General features: G+C 43.9%; 2 protein-coding genes and 1 long non-coding RNA gene across 3 annotated transcripts; 2 read left to right on the top strand and 1 right to left on the bottom strand.

The window, feature by feature from the left end:
* The first annotated feature begins 1,044 nt into the window (after nt 1–1,044).
* Nucleotides 1,045–19,924, top strand: LOC144087468 (toll-like receptor 8). The gene is made up of 12 exons (XM_077617947.1): nt 1,045–4,037; nt 14,073–14,179; nt 14,913–15,005; nt 15,128–15,247; nt 15,339–15,458; nt 16,274–16,408; nt 16,480–16,602; nt 17,237–17,473; nt 18,449–18,523; nt 19,241–19,336; nt 19,410–19,672; nt 19,736–19,924. Exons 1-12 carry the CDS (start codon nt 1,063–1,065, stop codon nt 19,841–19,843), a joined length of 4,452 nt encoding a protein of 1,483 aa, XP_077474073.1. The 5' UTR covers nt 1,045–1,062; the 3' UTR covers nt 19,844–19,924.
* tmsb4x (thymosin beta 4 X-linked) lies at nt 4,904–6,078 on the top strand. The gene is made up of 3 exons (XM_077617952.1): nt 4,904–5,077; nt 5,509–5,619; nt 5,689–6,078. Exons 2-3 carry the CDS (start codon nt 5,520–5,522, stop codon nt 5,712–5,714), a joined length of 126 nt encoding a protein of 41 aa, XP_077474078.1. The 5' UTR covers nt 4,904–5,077; nt 5,509–5,519; the 3' UTR covers nt 5,715–6,078.
* Nucleotides 14,040–20,902, bottom strand: LOC144087472 (uncharacterized). Its single transcript, XR_013304777.1, has 3 exons — nt 20,840–20,902; nt 19,586–19,647; nt 14,040–14,147 (listed from the first exon to the last, which is right to left on the bottom strand). It is a non-coding gene; the product is annotated as an uncharacterized LOC144087472 (long non-coding RNA).
* Between the last annotated feature and the right edge of the window lie 11 nt (nt 20,903–20,913).

The raw sequence follows: 20,913 nt of genomic DNA, 5'->3' as shown, positions 1-20,913 counted from the left end.
ATAAAGCATTTGTGAATCCAAAGGAATAAGTGCAGCATCCACAATGGTGAGTGTCGCAGATTCAAACTTCTCTACCGTATGACATTTTCCAGCTCAAAACGACATTTGCCAACGCCTTTTTTCCACGTGAACAATTTTAGACGTTTATTTAAGAAATTTCGCCTCGGGAATTAAGCTAAAACTTGATTACATATCCCTGAGACTGCAAACCATGAAGTTGTGAAACTCAAGAATGCCGATTCTTGACTTTCATAACTTCGTACGACCCACCGCATCCTTTTTGTGTCGCACGCACAACAAGAAATTCAAGTTTCTGACTCAAGGAGTTTGTTCCTTTAAATTAAAAAAAACATTTACACCTGTTGGTTACTTAAATAAGGACATTTGTTTATGTACTGAGATTTTAAAAGTTTAGCTCTCATTCCAAAGTCATCACAACAATGCGACCAAAGGCACGAGTCAATCTAACGCAAACTCCAGCTAAGTTTACTTTCTAAATGTTTAAAAACGTGTGAGCAAATGGCCACATTTAAGCAATATATAGATAGATTTAAGGGCTCCGCCTCTAGTTATGCCACAATTGCTGTGTTTGCTAGTGATTCCAGCTCAGTTATAAAAGAAGCGCTGTTGTTTTCATCACAGCCAAACATTGGATTGGATAGGTTAAAAGGTTAAGAATGTATATTTTCTTTTTTATGTTTGGACTTGTGGGGACATTGTCGTCGTGGTTGTCTCGTTGCTAATTACGAGGCGGGATGGGTCATTCGTTCCCTCCGAAAAACAACGAGAAATAAAATGAAAAGCACTACGGCTAACTGCTGGACGTAATTGGTACTACATAAATAGCGACTCTTCATACTTTTCACCATTCAGTTGAATGGGAAAGAGTGCGAAACTTTTTGGACCAAGAGTTGTGTATTCTCGTTTAGCCGTAATTTTGGAGTCCGATTATTTGACTGACTTTGTTTTGTTGTCCGTCCACAGCCTGACACGCGTTGGGCACAAGTTCTACTGCTGTGTGTTTGTTTTTGGCCTGCTGCCACTGCCAGCAAACCCGATTGGATGCTACCCAAGTTCCCCTGCGCCGTCGAAGTCCGCAATAACAGCATCATATACGACTGCGTGGAGCGAAAATTGGAAAACGTACCGCACGGCATCACCACCAACGCCACCGTGCTTAGATTGTCGGAAAACAACATCAACCATATCAAATCCGATTCCTTTTCCGGCCTCTCCAATCTCACCGAAATCGACTTGAGCTGGGTAAACAAGAATCAATTTGTCCAGGTAGACCACAACACCTTCAAAAATTTGAGCAGACTGCGCGTGCTGAAGCTGAGCGGCGACCACCTGGCGGCGGTGCCCGCCCTGCTGCCTCTGGGTTTGGACTTTGTGGACTTGACCAGCAACAAGATTGTGTCGCTGAATAAAAACAACTTTGCCAGACTGCGAAAAGTCAATACGCTATTGCTCTCCAAGAACTGCTACTACTGGAACCCCTGCGGGAAACACCTGCAAATCGCAGAGGGCACTTTTGGGGCCCTGAGACGGTTGGAGAAACTGGACTTGGGCTACAACAACCTCACCGAGGTCCCTAAAGGCCTGCCCTTGTCGTTGCACGTGCTAAGGTTGGAGAGCAACCACATCCAGTACATCTCGGAAAAGGACTTTCGCGGCATGGACAAACTGAAAGTCCTGAAAATGCAAGGGAACTGTCCCAGGTGCAGCAACGCCCCCTACCCCTGCGTCCCTTGCAAAAACTATTCTCTGGCCATCCATCCGGACGCCTTTCAAAGTCTCACGCAGCTGAGAGCTCTGAGTCTGGGAGGGAACTCGCTGACCAGCGTTAACCCGTCCTGGTTCCGGAACCTGACCCAACTGACAGAGTTGTTCGTCTCGTTTAACCTGTTACATGGAGAAATCACCGGGGAGGCGGGATTTCTGACGTTGCTGCCCAAGTTGGAAAAAATCGATTTGTCCTTCAACTTTCTAATGCAGCTCTACCCCCAAACTTTAAAACTCTCCGGGAATTTCTCGCGCCTGAAGTCGCTGCAAACGTTGCACTTGGAGGGTTTGGTCTTCCGGGAAATCGCCAGCGACTCGCTCCAACCTCTGTACGAGCTGAAAAACCTCTCGGCGCTCAACTTGGGGACCAACTTCATCATTTACTCGGATTCCAAAGTCTTCAGCAAGTTCCCAAACCTGAGGTTGACGTACCTGGCGGAGAACCGCCTGTTCCCGACCAAGGTGGGCGTCTCGGCGCCGTCCGGGGAGCCATCCCGATGGCCGTGGGCGCTCGCCAACCACCACCCCCAGTACTTTGAGATCACGCACAGCTTCGTCAAGCAAGAGTGCTACGATTCGGGCCGCGTGCTGAGCCTCAACGCCAACAGCCTTTTCTTCATCAGCCCGGAGCAGTTCGAGGGCTACCTGAACATCACCTGCCTCAACCTCTCGGGGAACGGCTTCTCGCAGGCGCTCAACGGCACGGAGTTCACCTCCATCCCCACGCTGACCTATCTGGACTTGTCCTACAACAAGGTGGACCTGGCCTACGACGACGCCTTCAAGGAGCTCCAGGACCTGCAAGTGCTGGACATCAGTTACAACTCGCACTACTTCCGCTCCTTCGGCGTGACGCACAACCTGCACTTCCTTCGAAACCTGCCGGTCCTGAGGGTGCTAAACATGAGCCACAACGCCATTTCCACGTTGACCACCAAGCACATGCACAGCGAATCTCTGTCCGAACTCCAATTCCGAAGCAACCTGCTGGGAAACATGTGGAAAGTGAGGGATACCTCGTACCTGAAACTCTTCAGCGATCTAACCAATCTGACCATCTTGGACATATCGGACAACCGCATCACCAAGCTTCCCGACGAGGTCTACCACTTCCTGCCGCGGAACCTGACCATGTTGCGCTTGAGTAACAACTTGCTCAAGGGGTTCCGATGGGACAAGCTGAACCATTTCGCGCGACTTCAGATCCTGGACCTGAGTTTCAACCAGATCGCCGACGTGACGGGCATGAACTTCAACGCGACCGACACCTTGCTGGACCTGGACCTGAGCCACAACCAGATCTCCCAATTGGACGACGGCTTCCTGCGAGGCGCCAGGAGCCTTCTGACGCTTTCTCTGAGCTACAACAAACTGAGCCTGATCAACCAATCCACCTTCCTGACCAGCCCCGACAGTCCCATCAAAAACTTGCTCCTGGGCCATAACCCCTTTCAGTGTACCTGTCACATGCTGGACTTCATTCTGTGGATCGAGACCAGCGCCGTGCACATCCCCCACCTGACCACGGACGTGACGTGCGACGAGACCGGGAAGCCGACCAACCGCGTACTCATCTACTTTGACATCAACCAGTGCGTGAACGGAAGCCTGGCCTTCTGGCTCTGCGTGGTGACCAGTTCCCTGGTTTGCATCTTCATGCTGACCGCCATCAGCGCGCACTTGTTCTACTGGGACGCGTCCTATCTCCTACTTTACGTCAAGGCCAAATTGAGGGGCTACCGCTCCCTGAAATCGGACGACAACTCCTACGAGGTCTTCGTGACCTACGATACCACAGACCCGCAGGTTTCCGACTGGGTCTTGAGGAACCTGAGGGTGCAGCTGGAGGAGAGTGGGGAAAACTGCTTACCTCTGTGTCTGGAGGTAAGGGACTGGTCGCCCGGCGTGCCCCTGGTGGACAATCTGCTCCGCAGCATCCAACGCAGCAGGAAGACCATGTTTGTCTTGACCGAGGGCTACGTGAAGACCGGCGTCTTCCGCCTGGCCATGTACCTGGCCCATCAGCGGCTGCTGGATGAGAACGTGGACGTGATCGTGCTGCTGATGCTGGAGCCCGTCATGCAGCGCTCCTACTTGCTGCGGCTTCGGCGGAGGCTGTGCGGCCGCAGCGTGGTGGAGTGGCCCAAGACGCCGGCCGCCGAGCCTTGGTTTTGGCAGAACCTGAGGAATGTCATTCGGGTGGACAATCAGGTCATGTACAGCAAAACCTACACCGGTTACTTCACCAATAGGTGACCACGCAAATCCGTGGCGGGGATGGACTATCTAGGACTTCTTAGATAAATTACAACGATGGTCTCAATGATCCGCTATTCTTTATCTTTGACGAGGACACTTTAACAACCACATTACGGTCTTGAATAAATGAAAGTAGGTTAAGTCTACGCCCTTTATGATCCAAAATAATGGGGGGGAAAGTTATGTGACATCTAGAAGTCTGGAATAGGCTTGAAATTCTTTTTAAATGCTTTGCAAATGCAGTCCATCGGCGTTACAGTCACAATGAAGAAATGCCTTTTGTGTTTTGGTTAAGGTTAAAGATGTGGAGTGAACAAAAATGGCATGTGTGCCTGTGTTTGGAGATGAACCCCATGTTACTAACCGAAAAGTGAATCAAGGCAAATGTCATTTCAGAGGGAAAAAAACTGTTTTAAGACGAGATGAAAATGGAACGTTTTTAAATGTAGGTGGCCAAAGAATTTTTGGGACAAATGGCCTCTAAGATTGGAATATTTTGACACTGAAATGAATATTTTGAAAGGAATTGAATGTCTGACTTGGTTTTCTACACACAAACAGCAAGATGTAACGTTGCCGTTACATAACGCGTCCACGGTGAGACGCTGTTGTTACGTTCTCCATTGTTAAAGTGTTTGGGAAGCTAAAACTGCTCTTCCATCCACTAAGAATAGTTGGAAGTAAAACATTTCCTTTTCTGCAGCGGGAGCGAGCACAGTTAAATCCTCTGAGAATAAGATGGAAATCCCCACGATCAAAAAATGAGAGAGATATGACGATTATTATTATTTTATTGTGAATAAATGCCCTGCAATACACATCGTTGCGCACCCCACATTTCGTTCGGTAATTGTGTGAATACAGAAATAAAAAATCTAAATAAATAAAAAAAAGATGTAAACATCGAGACACGTGATGACGTCACATCTCATTTGCATACAGCATCATACTTAACGGCTACTCGCGGAAGTCGATGCCACTTCTCCAACTCCGAATTGACGTCTGTCTCGTCTCGTTGCATCGCCAGCAGCTGGTAAGGAGATATTGTCTTATTTTTTTCCTCCACGGGTCTTCTTTTGAAGAAAAAAAATGGTCTTTTTAGCTCCCATTTTGAACGTTGTCCCGACATTCGTGCTGATCAGGCAAGAGGCTACTTTGATGAAATGAAAAGCTAGCCCTAAAATTCTTAAAGCAGGAGAGGAGCCTGCTAAATAGTCTTGAAATATAGTATTTGACGATGTGAGGGTGGTCTTTTGGGGGGGCTTGGATCTCGAGAAGCTTGCAAAAAAAAGGGCGTTGGTTCCTTGTCTGCACGTTTGAGCCAAGCGTCTTGGTTGGGTCACATGCTGCCTGACTGCCTTTTCTTTGTCTCTTTGTGCTCCACTTTCACTCTTTCTTGTTCTAACTATGCTTGTTCAGTCATCAAACAAACAGTTTTTGTGTTGGTTCTCTTTTTTTTTTAAGTCTACGCCAACATGTCTGACAAACCCAGTGTCGACGAAGTCACCAAATTTGACAAAACCAAACTGAAGAAGACGGACACGCAAGAGAAGAACACACTGCCAACCAAAGAAAGTAAGCTTAGCGCCTCATTTTTGATCCACCGACGATTAAAATTTGCCTGATAAAATTGTTGTTTTGCAGCCATCGAGCAGGAGAAGACTGCATAATGACCGAGAAGACGCGCTGTACATTCCACAAGCCCTTCGAGTGAACTTCACCTGCAACGGCTGGCCAAATGCCACCACCACCACCACCGACACTTGGATGCCAACATCTTTTTTTTGGGCACAGCTGAGGAGAATGGCTTGTTCGCAGGGGTCCACGGTCCAGTCTTTTTTTGTCTTTTTATTTTGATTTTTGTGGTGGCAACTTCAGGGGGAGGAAGAGTGGAAGCAGACCTTTTTTTATGTTAAGCACACTCGACCGTGCCTGGAAATGCTTCCACAGAAATGTTTTGGGTTTTTTTTCAGTCTTTGTAAATCTGGAATCCACGTTTGTTGAATATGCAAAATAAAATTGTGTAAATGATCAGTGGTGTGGAATTTTACTGGCTGAAAGGTTAAGTGATGACAGTTCCGTTATGTAATTTGAGGAAAGTGAACAGCTGTGACTTTTAAACAAAGGGTTCTTTTTGCTTTTGGCCTAGAATGGGAGTTTTGTTGCTACCATGAAGTTAACCTCGAATCTAAAAAATTGCATTAATCTCTGCTGTGGAGTCTATTTTTGGTTGGAGTGGCCCCTCCCAGTAAAAAAAAAAAAATGAATGTAATCGGTATGACAAAAATATGATGGTTTACTGTTGGTTTCCAGCAGTATTTTATTTAAAAATATTTCAGATTTAACCAAAGTGTGCCCATAGTTTTCAAACTGCTAGTAACTGGATTAAAAAGATGGTTTCATACATGATTGTGGGTTGTAATGAGGAAGGGTGGGTATTTTATGATACTTGCATTTGATTGGATACTGAAACATATGTCAAATGTTGAAGTTTTACTTTTTTTCTGTAATATTCCATATTAGAGCAAATTCTTTTTCAATTTAATATAGATTATTTCCATTGGGATGGACATGTTAAAGATATATTATATTTCTCTAAGAAACAAGTGTAGTTTAGATGACATTAAATTTTAAACAACACATCGTTAAATCTGATTGGCGGTTGTTAAACATTTCTGTGGATTATGCTTCAATTTTTGACATTTTGCAAATGATGCTGATAAAATAGAATATTCTACCTTATTAAAAAATGTATCAACTCCCAACAAAATACAATGTGACAATCAATATATTGCAAAAAGAAAACACTAACATAAAAAAGAATGATATCTAAGCATCATTGTTTTGCATTGTTGATACAAAACAGCATTTAGAAATATCACAAGAATACATTCTATTGATTAAAACAGTCCTCAGAGAGCACTTCCTGCTATTACCTCCCAAAAATGTGAACTTTTTTCCCCCCTTTGCTACCCATCACTGCCAATTCTGCACTTTTTGGACAATCCAGCAGGCTTAAAAAAAATTTGCAATGGTAGCAGAAAGCAATCAAAGTTCTGAAAACATCCAACAAGTCACTCTGGCTTTGTGCTTTTTGTACGTCAGCTGATTGCAAGAAAACCTTCCCTCTGGCTTCGGAAAGTTTGGGGGAAGGGACCGACCGCCCAAAGAATGTTGCTTCCAGTTAAGGCATGTTTTGGGGATGGGCCGCACAGCAGTGGGACATTTTTACAACTGACGTTGATAAATAGTGTGGTAATTGCAAACCACAAATACAATAATACAAAGTATTTCACTCCAATAGTCAAAGTGGCATCTCATCCACTTAAAGAGATAGATTGGACGTCGATGGGCATCAATGAGTCCAATATTGGAATAAAGTAAGGTTTAAAAATGGCTATTGATGCTTATACAAGAGTACTTTCTGGCTTGAGAAGAGGCCGATAGCCAGAACAGGAACAGGAAGTCAGACAAACACACACGAAGGAAATGACTCAGAAAAACAGCGCAATCATGAATACGAGGCAAGCGTGTTCGTATCGTGAGTTCAAGAACAAAGACAAAAGGTGGTTTGTTCATTTGCGATATATACACGAAAACTACGCGAGAGGGTCGTAGGATTAAAAGCAAAAAAACCAGGCATTTTTTGGCCGGTCTTTAACGGCCCGCCGAGAAAGGAACACTTCTTCTTTGTCTTCTTGGTGGGAAAATTCTGGGCGGCTATTGTGGGGATGGTTGGATACAAAAGTTGAGGGTGTGAGCGCTCAGATCCAATCCACACAATGGCTTTGTCGGCGTAGGGGTTCGCTTGCCTGACTTGGGAAAGAGCGGACGCGGGTTTGAATCCCGCCGGTGGCGCTACGAATGCGAATGGTCCTCCGTCTCTTGGTGTGTCAGCTGGGATAGGCTCTGGCGTGTGCGGTCGATTGGTCGAACGTCTTTTGGTCGCCGGTCTTTTGGTCGTGGTCTTTTGGTCGCCCGGACCGCGACAACCGGCGACCAAAAGACCGACGACCAAAAGAGCGGCGACAAAACAAGGTAAAACAACACAGTCTACGCATGAATAAAAGCCAACAATGGCCATGAGCAATTTCACTGAGCCGACATGTGAGTGTAAAAGAGTTTGTATGTGCATGCGTTGTCCCTTTAAGAAGGTACGTCAGTCAGGGTCTTAACAAGTTCTCCAACAAAAAACAATAAAAGTTCGGGAAATGTGGAGCTTTTCTTTAGCCTAATAATGAATAGGGCATTAAGTATGAATAAATAGTCATTGGCAGTTTGTATTTAGGGAATTTGAGCAACGTTTTAAATGGCAATTATCAATAACCTTCCGGGCGACCAAAAGACCGGCGACCAATCGACTGTGTACCGGCTCTGGTGACCCTTGTGACATTTTATTGCCTGATTTCATGATTTCAGATTTTGGTGGGCACGGCCAGGTAGAAATGACTGAGTTCAATAAGAAGTATTGCTATTTTGTAAAAGTTCTTTCTGTTCTGCTTTCTTTTGTAGTAGAAAAGTGCACAGCAAGGAAGTGAGCCAACGGGCTGATGTGAAACATAAGAACTCACTAAATAAGGCAGAAAGAGCGCTGGAGAGACGGCACATTCCGAATGCTTGAATCATATGAACTTGTGAAAAAATGTCTGCAAACAACTTGGAAGTGCTGCTCGTTAAAGCAAATGGCGTCCTACCAAACGAAAAGTTGCCTGCCTGCCCGTGTGTGTATCCAAATAAAAAGGCCTCCCCCCCATTGGCCGCTTGCAATGACAATATCAATGCTGCAAACATCCCGACTTGTGGGTTATTATCGTTGGTGAGCGCTTGAAAATTCATAAAACATATCCCATTGTCTACAATGGACGGTTGAAGAGGAACTATACATGAATGATTGACATCTGCTCTAAAAGTGACTTCATGATTTGAATGCTTTTTCACTATATATGTATTGTCCCTTTATTAAATAAATCCAACTCAAACCGCAAAGATATATTTGGAATGCGCAGAAAAATACTATCCCAATTGAGTAACTTCCCATGAACCTAACGACCTTTCACGGTCGGCGCAATGGACCACCATAACACGTTTGGCTGGATATTGGCTTCCCCAGGGCATGGACTGCATGTCAATTATATACGAGAACGCAATGTGTAAAACAGGTCTGAACGTAAGACGACAATGTCCAAAAGATCTCTTCAACCAATACGTTCAAATTATTTTCGTCTTACATTTCTGCGCTCGTCATTGACGTTATAATTAAGCGGTTACGGTCACTTTTCGTTCAAATTGAAATTCTTCAGCCCTCAAACGTGTATATTTTTAAGTAGGAGTCTTGACTTAGATGGATGCATCTCGGGGGCGACGCGGCGTAGCCTAATGCGACGTGACGTGTTCTCGCAAGCTCTCGGCGGCGTAGCATCTCCAGCTGCGACCCCCCCTCCCCCCGACGTCTCCGCGTGCCGCGTGTTCCGACTCGAGCGAGTGTGTCGAGGTTGCGCAAGAAAGAATAGAATTGGGACAGAAAGACAGAAGGAAGTGAGGAACTGGGGGGGTTGCGTGACACTGGATCATGTGACCTCTCCGTGGGGAGGAAAATGGTGGAGTGCTTCAATAGGCTGTTTGACGGAAGGGTGAACTCTGTAGTTTTCTAGTCGGATTTTTAGACTTTAGATGCATGCAACCCTGCCATGAAGAAAGCTTGTTCCCATGTTGGGTAACAGGAAGTGGCTTTCAAAGCTGTACGGGAAGTGTAAAGCCCAGCTGAGACATTGATAGAACAGTAATCCCTCAAATATCGTGGCTTCACTACATCGCAGTTTTTTTTTCTGTGGGATTTTGTTTTGTTTATTAAATATATTTTTTTGTAAGTTCATAAAAATGTGAAAATCCACACTGAAACTTGGAAGCGGAAGCCACTCCCCTGTCCTCCGGTTGCTACTAGGACTCAGCACTGAAGTAAAAAATAAAATAATTAAAAATTACAATTTAAAAAAAAAAAAAATATATATATATATATATTTTATATTTTTATTAGTATTATTATTTTAAATGGGGGTGAGCCTACTTCGTGGTTTTTCGTTTATCGCAGCCATGTCTGGTCTACATTAACCGCGATAATCGAGGGATTACTGTAGTGGCCAATCTCCACTCACGTACACGTACACTTTATCTTTGAGTCATCTCGTTGAAGGCGACATTTTTGAGTGTGTGCGCGCAAGACGACCATCTCAAGAATGTGGCCATCCGTCTGCGTTTGACATGCCTGAACTAGACGTTCCTGTACTTGAAGGTGTTTTATAATGCTTTCCAAAAACATGAAAAAAAGTTTCTTTTATCTGTCTATGCGCGCAGATGTGGGGTGGAGTAAGGCCTCCAGATACTATAAAATTGCCTTCAAAGTTGCTCAACTGTAACTTCCGTTATTATGCACACCTCCGATTTGTCGTTAAATCTTAGTTGTTGTTGTATTTTAATCTTTACAGCTCATCCACCTATTGCAGTGTCGCTACATACAGTGTGTATTATATGCATTTTTTTTACTACCCTACGTGTAAGCAATAAAGTAGCAACATGCTTGCTACGATATTAGTGGCACAAATGAAGGGCCAATGAAAGCGCTTGATCAGAATTGCAGACTTTACAGGGATAATACTGCTCAGTTTAGCAATGTCAACAAAGTCAGCCTTAGCATAACACAGGAAATGAAAATTCTTTTCATTTTCACGAGGCTTTTCAAGACCGACGGACGCACGCTTAAATCCAAACAATGCAAGCCAATGAATATGAAATCAAAGGAGACTTCAGGTTAAGGACACAATCTTTGGTGATTACATTTTTTTTTAAAAACATGCGTCAAACTCAAGGCCCGGGGGCCAGATTGGGTTCACCGCCCGATTTTATGCGGCCCGAGACAGGAAAAGACATGCATTGACTTCATATAATAATATATAACATTGTTTGTTTTAGCTTGTCAAGCTAAAAAATCCATTGTCATGTTTCATGGTTCACTTACTCGAGTTTAATTTCATATTTTTCTGACTTTTTGACATTTTGCTTTGACCGTTGACGCGTTCCGATCTCGAGCTTTCGTTGCGCGGTGGTTGTTCCAGTACAGAATAAAGATGGAAGTGAAAGTCAGTTCTCCAAAAAAACATGAAGCGTTGTTTTGTAATGAGGCGCTAAAGGTCAGCATTACACTTGACTTGACACTGACATCCCAGAAGTGGGGGTTGAAGTCATGTTTACTTATTAGCATCGTCTCAAACACAATTAATAAGACGCTATCGAGTATGAAAGTCAACTCGATGGATGGCGACGGATGTCCAATCTGGGTTGGATGATGCGTGTCGTCGTCTCCCGTTGAAAGCAGGATGTGGTTGCGAACGCGCATTGCAAAATCACCCATCAACTGTCACATTGTCTCCTTTTATAGTAAAACCTTGTGAGTGGACCAAATTCTGTCTCGCTGTGGGCGGGGCGTCTCGTCCGATAAGGCCAATGGCATCGTTATCAAATAGGAACTTATTGTTTGGAATGCTATTAAAGTCAGAATGAGTTGTCGTCGAGGAGTAGTATTGCCAAGCCTACAATATTAAATGGATTCATCCATTTTCAAAGACACTTAAATAAATAAATAGGACCGCCTACTAGCTAGGAGATGCATTAGGGGTATTTGTATCGAACATTTTTTTTTCCTAACAACAAACCCACTTTGCAATGACCAGAACCAAATGGATCGTTTTTGTATTGCATTGTCATAAAACTAGGAAGACGAAGAACAACGGAAAAACGTTTAGGTGGAGTAAAATCAACAGAAAAGCCAGAACTGATGAATTAAAGCAGTCAGATTCATATTCTTATCTTTTTGTAGACAACGACTGCTATCTGTCTTGCGCGTTGGTTTAGGTATCCCTCTACTGGTTAGCAAGTAGCAGTGCAATGAGAAGAAGAGTAGAATTAATATAGTAAGGAAACAGTTCCCTTTCTCACAAACAGGAACTTCTTTGCTTTCAAAAATGTCATCATGCTTCGGCTACCAGTACGAATAGTAAATAATAACATTTTACAATAGGATTCAATGACAAATAACTACACTGTCAGACTCATATTGATGTTCCCCATTAAAAGCAAGTGAAATAACAGCCTTCAGCGCTACAAAGTTCTTGATGCTTTTGACAGCTTTACCGCTTGAAGTGAACAACATGAAATTAAGTGTCCAGATGTCTTTTAGCACCCTTTAAATGACACTCAAGCTACACTTGAGACAATACAACCGTAGGCCTAGAAAACAAAACCTGCTTCCTTACAACCAAGTAGTCAAAAATATCTGCCAAATTTATATCCATAGCAATGCTTAATATTATTCTCCTTAGTTAAAAAAAACAGATTAAACAGGGGGGAAATAAGAGCCAATTCGTGGTAGGAAAATGACGATATAGTCCGCAATTTAAGACTATTCTACGTCAAATGATCACATGGCTGAAGCTGGTTAGCATAAAAACGTAAAGCCGTCCATCATGGAGGTTAAACAAGACCAGATGTGGTACGAGCCAATTAAACACGTTTAGGAAGTGAACTTGGAAGAAGCCTGTTGTCTGTCAAAGGACAAAGCAAACAAATCGGCCCAAATCATTTCCCATGTGACAACAATGTGAGCGTTTTCATCCTTCTTCCAGACTTGCAATAGGAATTCCATGCCGTCCGTCCATGTATTGGGTTTCAGTGAGTGAGGAGACTTAGTAATCCCCACCCCGCTTGCAAGCCCACCCCTACTTTTGCAACCACCTCAGTCTTCGGATTTCCAGAGAGGAAAGCTGAAATGATGGGCCCCTGCGTAGCGCTGCAGCTTTGAAAGGAAAAACTGCCCTCAAGCAGTCTTTGTTTTGGAAGTCCATGCAAGCCAGCGTAGTCCATTATTTCAAAAAAGACAAAGCGTGAGATTGGCTCTTGCACGGGAGAAATAAAAAGGGTTTAGAAAACTAAAATCGGTTTAGAGGAGAAAGAAATCCAGCCATGAAGCCGTCCACGATCATCAATGCTCTTTTGTTCGCGCTCCACATCTCCAGTCCGGCTTCGGAAGCCAATAGGTGAGTTTTTCAAATGTTATGAGCATGACTATCTTGCTTTATAACACCAAGGTGGACCAGAAAAGAGACAAATCCATACATGGTGCATTTTCTGTAGGTTTCTAGCCCTTATTTGAAATTTCCGTCCACCATTTTTTTTTAATTCTGCACCATTGTAATGTCACGTTTGCACTTGCGTCCACTAAATACGGCTGAAAAGCACCTGTCGGTCTCCAGTGGTCTATTTTGGTTATTTCACTCCAGTCTCGGATTCCTCAAGTGCCGATGCAGACCGGGGCGCTTTTTAGGGGGTGCTGAAGAACTCCTTAGAACTTAGAGAGTGTTTTTGCACGGAGCCCGATGGCTGTCCAATGGCTGGTCGTAATAGGCATTCCATTCGTAAAAATACTTTATCGACGGGTTAAAAATATACGCGTGTCATTTAATCTCTTGGAGGAAGATGCTAGCGGACAAAAACAGAGCGCGCTAAAATATCACTGAGCGGAACGTAAATCTACGCCAAACTAATCATCGTATCGGTTTGATTTTTTATGCGGATCGAGGCTTAAACGGGGTCCAAAACCCTGGAAAATTGGTGACTAATTTGAAAAGGACAGAAGAGTTTGAAAAAACTAAAAGTGAGAACAAAACTGCATCATGTACTGCTACACAAAATGCAATAGTTTTCAGAAATCCAACAAAAACCAAAATGTCATTTTGCTCATAAGACAGAAACCACTGCAAGCGGATAATGAGACGGTGCGTGAGGTGTCAGGGTGCAGGAAGCAGGAAGAGTGTGATTAGGGTCTTTTGGGGGGCCCTCTTTAACAAACATCCTGTCTATTTTATGGGGAATCCGACTTTGAACATAGTACGTATTTTGCGTAAATCACAAAACCCTGTCAAAGTCTGTCAAATGACGGTCGTCATCTTACCTTGAACCTCTGCGCTCCTCCACAATAGGCAGTTTGGGCAAGTTTCTGCCGGAAAGCAAGCAGGTGTGTGTCGCTACGGCAGGAGGCTGGATTGTTGCTACGGCTGGAAGAGAAATCCAAGAGGCCAGTGTGAGGGTAAGAAAGGTCACGTACTCCCAAACATTCAACATTCACCAGGTATACTTTTCATGACAAAGGCCGAATTTTCTATTCTTAGAGACTTTGGGGTAAATAGTCCCAGGAAGACCGGGAGTACTTGTCTAGAACTCCATAAGCTGCTAACCACTTTAGTCACTTTTGTACCTACTTATTTATCTGACCACTTATTCATGTTGACTCCTACTTATTAAGTTGACTACTGCTTATCTATTAAGTTGGCTACTACTTATCTATTAAGTTGGCTACTATTTATTTATTATGTTGACTACTACTATTCATTTATTAAGTTGGCTACTACTTATCTATTAAGTTGACTCCTACTTATCTATTAAGTTGACTACTACTTATCTATTATGTTGACTACTTATCTATGTTGACTACTACTTATTTATTATCTTGACTACTTATTTATTATGTTGACTACTTATATTTATTTATTGTGTATTTATTTATTATTATTATTATTTATCATTTGCTGATTATTTATTGATTATTTATCATTATTTGTTTGTTGTTGTTGTTGTTTGTGTACTTCATGGTGAAGCTTTAAATCTCATTATATTTGTAGTAGAGTGAGAATAAAAGCATTCAATTTAAAACATGAAGCCGAGATGGTGTAACCTTGCCAAAATTGTTTTTGGGAAAATGTATTTGCCTTGGCGTTAATCCTTCCATCGAACACACTTTTTCACGCTAAATGTTTGTCCAGCTCAGTGCGAACCACCTTGTAAACACGGCGAATGCGTCGGGCCCAACAAATGCAAGTGCTTCCTGGGCTACGCCGGGAAAACCTGCAATCAGGGTAAATATGAGCTCCAAGTGGAAATAGCTGGGCTACCCAAAAAATTTCCAGACTCGAACGAATGCGGTTTGAGAGTTGGGATAAAAAAATAAAAAAAATAAAAAATGCTTCCTCATTTCCAGACTGGAACGAATGCGGTTTGATCCCTCGCCCGTGCGAACATCGCTGCATGAACACCCACGGCAGTTACAAGTGTTACTGCCTCAACGGATACACTTTGATGCCCGACGGATCCTGCGCCAGTGAGTCCCGGGCGTCCGTCATTTCGGCCATGGCCAAATGACGATTTTCACGCCCGTTTTTTTTCTCCGTGTCGCCCAACGCTCACGTTAGATTCCAGGACTTGCTCGCTTGCTCATTGCCAGTACGGCTGTGAGGAAGTAGACGGGGAGATTCGCTGTCTTTGCCCCTCTGGGGGGCTGCAACTGGCACCGGATGAGAGGACTTGTGTAGGTGAGGACAAAAAAAAACAATATTTAAAAGACACTTTCAAAGGAACAGCTGGACGAATCATTTGTTTAACATGATGTCAGATGTAAAAGAAGACATGAATGGGGGGAGGAATTGACCTTGCCTTATTTCTATTGTTTACACCTAGTAAAAACGGTACACGGTCGATTGGTCGCCGGTCTTTTGGTCGCCCGGAAGGTTATTGATAATTACCATTGAAATAGTTGCTCAAATTCCCTAAATACAAACTGCGAATGACTATTTATTCATACTTAATGCCCTAGTAATTATTAAGCTAAAGAAAAGCTCCAAATTTCCCGGACTTTTATTGTTTTTTGTTGGAGAACTTGTTAAGACCCTGACTGACGTCGCTTCTTAAAGGGACAACGCACGTACATACAAACTCTTGTACACTCACACGTCGGCTCAGTGAAACTGCTCATGGCCATTGTTGGCTTTTATTGATGCGTAGACCGTGTTGTTTCACCTTGTTTTGTCGCCAGTCTTTTTGGTCGTCGGGATTTTGGTCGCTGGTCTTTTGGTCGCCCGTTGTCGCGGTCCGGGCGACCAAAAGACCGCGACCAATCCACCGCACACGTTAAAAACCACGCTAAAATTTTCTATTGTGGCGATTTTGCTAAATTGGTAAGTCATTGAGAGGCAACTAAATTTGCAGTTCCTGCATCGACCCTTGGAAAAATGACCGGGAGACCCTAAAGTCAAAAATATCTTCTTAGTGTCTTAGCTGTTGTTTCTGAAATCTCATCCTCAGACCACGTTTTAATAAACAGTCCATTCTGTGTTGAATTTGCCTTCAGATATCGACGAATGCGCTACGGGAAGCAACCTTTGCCCCTACGACCGGCAATGCGTCAACACTTTCGGCAGCTACTTCTGCAAGTGCCGGCACGGGTACGACCTGAAATACGTTCAGGGAAAATACGACTGCGTGGGTAAAGTATCCCCAACGTCGTCTTCGCTCGCCGGTGGCGAACAAAGGGACGACAAAGTTTTTCCTCTCCAGACGTCGACGAATGCGCATCCGGCGGCAACAAGTGCAGCGCTCAGGCCGTGTGTCTGAACACTGCGGGATCGTACAAGTGCAAGTGCAAGTCGGGATTCCGAGGGAACGGCTTCGAATGTTCCGGTGAGGTCCCAGAAATGCAGACTTACTCGTCTCTCGGGTTCCGTTGAATCTTCGGAGATTTTACGATTTTAGCCAGTTGAATTTTGCAGATGTTAGGAGGAGAAAGCCAGAAATTGTCAGCATACTTGAGTGAGATGGGTTTGGTTTCCGAGGACCAATAGGAAGACTCGTTCAACTTGGTCCAGGCCATGGGTTATTTTGTCGGGGAGAAGATCTTGGTGCGAATGAACGTGCCCTTTTTGTTATAGTCAAGCTGTTTTATCAGAAGTCGTGGAATGGAAACCAAGGCAGTACTGATCCCATCTTTAATGGTGAGACTGTGGAATTTCAGATGAGCCGATCCATTAATCGCTTGCTTTCGCAACTCCTTTCAACTTTTGCTCGTGGCTATGTTGTCTCATAGAATATTAATGTTGATACATCAGGCCTGGAAATGACCGCATGACCTTTGCACCTCCAGTCAACTGAATGAATGCTTTTTAAATCCTGGTTCAGGAAGCAAGATTCGCATTGCCATGATGTTTTAACAGCATGTTCAAGTTGGATACCATATGAAGTCTGCTTTCAAATGCTCGGGTTCCTTCACAGCTTGGCAATCCGGTGAATTTGATCTGGTTTGTCTTCTTTCCCGTAGCCATCCCGGATTCTCAACTAAGTCCAGGACTTCTGGACGTTCCATTTGGAAATGAGGACATCAGAAATATCATCCCCGAGCCAGTTGAGACCCCGCCTCCAAGACTCCACATGCAGCCTTTTGACTACGATGGAGAGGTCTACGTTGACGAGCCGACTGCGGTGACCCCAGTGGAAGAGCTTCCCGAGGACGAAGGAGACGAAGACAACCTGCTAAATCCGAGAGGAGATGTTTTCGGTAAGTGGTCTTTCTTTTGCCTAAATGGGACTTGGACTTTGTGGTCCTCAAAGCAATTCAACGATGACTTCCAATTCAACTAAGTGAAGCCATTGGAGGTTCTTGCTAAAGGAATTTGGGAAATGGACATAAAGCATCAGGGTCAAACTCAAAACCTTCAGGTTGAGAAATGACCACCATAGAAGCAGAGCCAAGTAAGACGGCTAACTTAGCGTCTGTGAGTACATTTCCAGACTTTTGGTTGTCATGAATTTTACTGATAGCCAAGTCCAAGTGGCCTTGATCTTGGACCAAAGGACACAAACGCCAATCGATGCCGACTGGAATTTTTACAAAATTCTCACGCTACAAGTTGTCAAGAAATGGGACATGCCGCTCAGAAAACGAAGCATAGTGTGGTCCACAAGTGAAATGTATCTTACCTGAGGTCAAATGTCCCCCCCTAATCTAGAGGGGAAACACTAAAGTCTGCGAAAGACGTTACCTAGCAAGAGAAGGCAGGCCTTGAGACATCCATCAGCTACTGGAGAGGAATTTTAACTCTTGACATGTGTGAGCCAAGGGACACAAGTGGTCCTGTCCTGGATCCGCTTCCCATACCCCGAGAGAACGGTCTTTTATGACGCTTTGCCCAAAACAGATGTTGTGCAAACAGACGGACTCCAGGGAAGCTCTGTCATCAAGCCTGGAGATCTTACACTAGACCACTTAAGGTGTTCCGCTTCAATAAGCCCAGCTGTCACTTGCTGTGGAAAAGTCCAAGGCCGTCTACCTGGAGGGGACTTTGCTACCATCAGAGCCTTCAAGCGCCCGGGGGCGGGATGCTAGTCGGAGTTCCTCCCGACCCAGGACGCGAGCGACGAAGGGGCAGGTCAAAACCTGCTGGTGTTTGAAAGACCTGGCGTGACTTTTGAATGACGTATAATTCAGTAACGGTGAGCTGACGACCATTTCTTTGCTTCTCGCTCCTTGTAGTATCCGAAGACTTTGAATCAGTTTTTGGTCCGGCGAGGGGAGTCCAAGAGCTTGGGACCACTCACCATCAGGAAGGTATCAAAATGTTACTTTTCTGCAGAATTATGTGATGTAGATTAGGGATTCATTTTTTTTCTTCAAAAGGAAATAGTACTAATATGAAGAGAGGTTAGCACGTTTGGCTCACAGTTCTGGGGTCGAGGGTTCGATCCCGGGTTGGTCCTCACTGTGTGGAGTTAGTTTGCATGTTCTCCCCGGGCTTGTGTGGGTTTTCTCCCGGGTACTTTGGTCTGGCTCACAGTTCTGGGGTCGAGGGTTCAATCACTGTGTGGAGTTTGCATGTTCTTGGGCTTGTGTGGGTTTTATCCTGGGTACTCCGCTCTGGCTCACAGTTCTGGGGTCGAGGGTTCGATCCCGGGTCGGTCCTCACTATGTGGAGTTTGCATGTTCTCCTCGGGCTTGTGTGGGTTTTCTCCCGGGGATACTCCGGTTTTCTCCCACATCCCCAAAACATGCATGCTAGTAGGCTAGCTGGTGGAACGCTCTAAATTGTCCCTAGCTATGATTGGCCGTGCTTTATGTCCTTGTTCCCGGCAATTGGCTGGTTACCGATTCACTACAGTTATTTGGGATAGGCTCCAGCACCCCCCTGATGAGGATAAGCGGTTCAGAAAATGCATGAATTAAATACTATCGGAAGTAGGTCTAAATCTTCTGCGGGTTTTTATCAGGCAAGATGAATTTTCGTTTACCGAATTGAATGAATACAACATTTTTTTTTCTTTACCCAAGAGTTTATCATGGATTGCAACTTTGACCAGGGGGCATGCGAGTGGGTCCAAGACAAGGCAGATGATATGGACTGGACTGTCGCATATCATAGCAGAGGTAAAAAATAATAATAATAATGGATACTATCATAGTTTTGCAAAGAGAAAATAGCCGACCCTCCTTCTCTTAGGCGGTGAATACTACATGTCTATGAGTGGTCTGCACGGGGAGCCCGAGGATGTGGCCAAGCTCAAATTGCTGCTCAGTGACCGAACCCAACAGGGCAGCTTCTGCCTGACCTTTAGCTACCGCGTGGTGGGCCGTAATGTGGGCACGCTGAGGGTGCTACTGGATAACAACTCTTACCCTGTCTGGGAGCAGCGACACAGCAGGAAGCAGGAATGGCAGACGGAGCTCCTCACCGTGGCCTGGAAAGAAGAAGCACCACAATCAGTGAGTCATTCGGTGACCAATAATCCTCCAATATACATATATAAATGATGGAATGTTTTACAGATCATCTTTGAAGCTGAACGCGGGAGAGCCCTCGCGGGGGAGATCGGCTTGGACAATGTGGTGTTGACCTCGGGACCGTGCCAAGACGATGACTCGCCGGGATTTTAAAAATCAATTGTTTGATGGTAATATCAAAAACCTTTTAAATTTAAAGAGTTTGTGATTGCATTTTTTTTGTATCTCAAATGTCCCTGCCTGATTGATGTACAACCTGAAGACTCCTTGATAGTGAAAGGCTGAGATCTCTCATTATGTTTAAATGATTAATTTGAATCAACATTGTTGTTGTGTACTTTGAAACTCAGTGTGATGTCCATTGTTTGTTTTTAGGAGGGCTTAGTTCAGTTGAAGTTAGCACAACTTTTTGTATATTATTACTGCTGTAAATCTTTGCTTTGCTCAATACTTTAACATTAAAATTCCTGTTTTATAACCTGGGCTCCTCTAAATGTAGTCGTTTGTAAAGATGGAGACTGAAACACCTGGACATCTGTGGTTGTAAAATTAAGACATATTCCGGTCGGCATAACATCCATTATTACAAGGTGATAATTTTTTTTTTTTAAATACACATGTATATACAGGATAAAATGAGACTAGCTACAACTACTAGGTTATTGTTTGTTTATTTGTTTGTTTGTTTGTTTGTTTGTTTTGCTTCAATAGTCACTTCCAAATACAAATAATGGATATTATTGAGGTCTGTTAACTTCAATTGGCCTCAATTTTACTTAAAGTCAATTAGTGAGTAATTTGTGATGAGAGCATTATTTCAGTAAATAGTTTTTGTGAGTCTGATTTCATTTCGATGGCTCTTTGAGATACACCCCCACTGTTGATAAGATGCTGTTTTGACTATATACTATTCTTTATAATGATATTTGCCCCGACGAGATCCGTGAAAAAATGAGGCGATTGTTCATAAAAAACGTTCAATTCTTACATGTTAATTATCCCTCTTCCTTTTCGGCCTTGCGGTATGTACAGGTACTAAGTTAAATGCTAATATGCATTCATTCATTCGGATCAAATACGAATGCATAGGTTGGGTAGTCATACACTTTGTCGCAAAAATTAAAATAGATAATTAACGTGTTACCGTACCGTAGAATTGACCAAACATTTCAGACGTTGATGTGCAAATGAGGTGGTCATTTACACGCCACGAGCGTAGTTAA

The sequence above is a fragment of the Stigmatopora argus genome, chromosome 13, assembly GCF_051989625.1.
Source record: "Stigmatopora argus isolate UIUO_Sarg chromosome 13, RoL_Sarg_1.0, whole genome shotgun sequence".
NCBI classification, from domain to species: Eukaryota; Metazoa; Chordata; class Actinopteri; order Syngnathiformes; family Syngnathidae; genus Stigmatopora; species Stigmatopora argus.
This window is presented reverse-complemented; position numbering and strand designations above follow the sequence as displayed.

Bases quoted from the DNA above. Each gene is read 5' to 3' on its own strand.
- tmsb4x (XM_077617952.1), top strand. From the start codon at position 5,520: ATGTCTGACAAACCCAGTGTCGACGAAGTCACCAAATTTGACAAAACC. The intron at 5,620-5,688 runs GTAAGCTTAGCG...GTTGTTTTGCAG, and splicing joins CACACTGCCAACCAAAGAAA to CCATCGAGCAGGAGAAGACT.
- LOC144087468 (XM_077617947.1), top strand. From the start codon at position 1,063: ATGCTACCCAAGTTCCCCTGCGCCGTCGAAGTCCGCAATAACAGCATC. The intron at 15,248-15,338 runs GTGAGTCCCGGG...CGCTCACGTTAG, and splicing joins GCCCGACGGATCCTGCGCCA to ATTCCAGGACTTGCTCGCTT. The intron at 16,603-17,236 runs GTGAGGTCCCAG...TCTTTCCCGTAG, and splicing joins GAACGGCTTCGAATGTTCCG to CCATCCCGGATTCTCAACTA.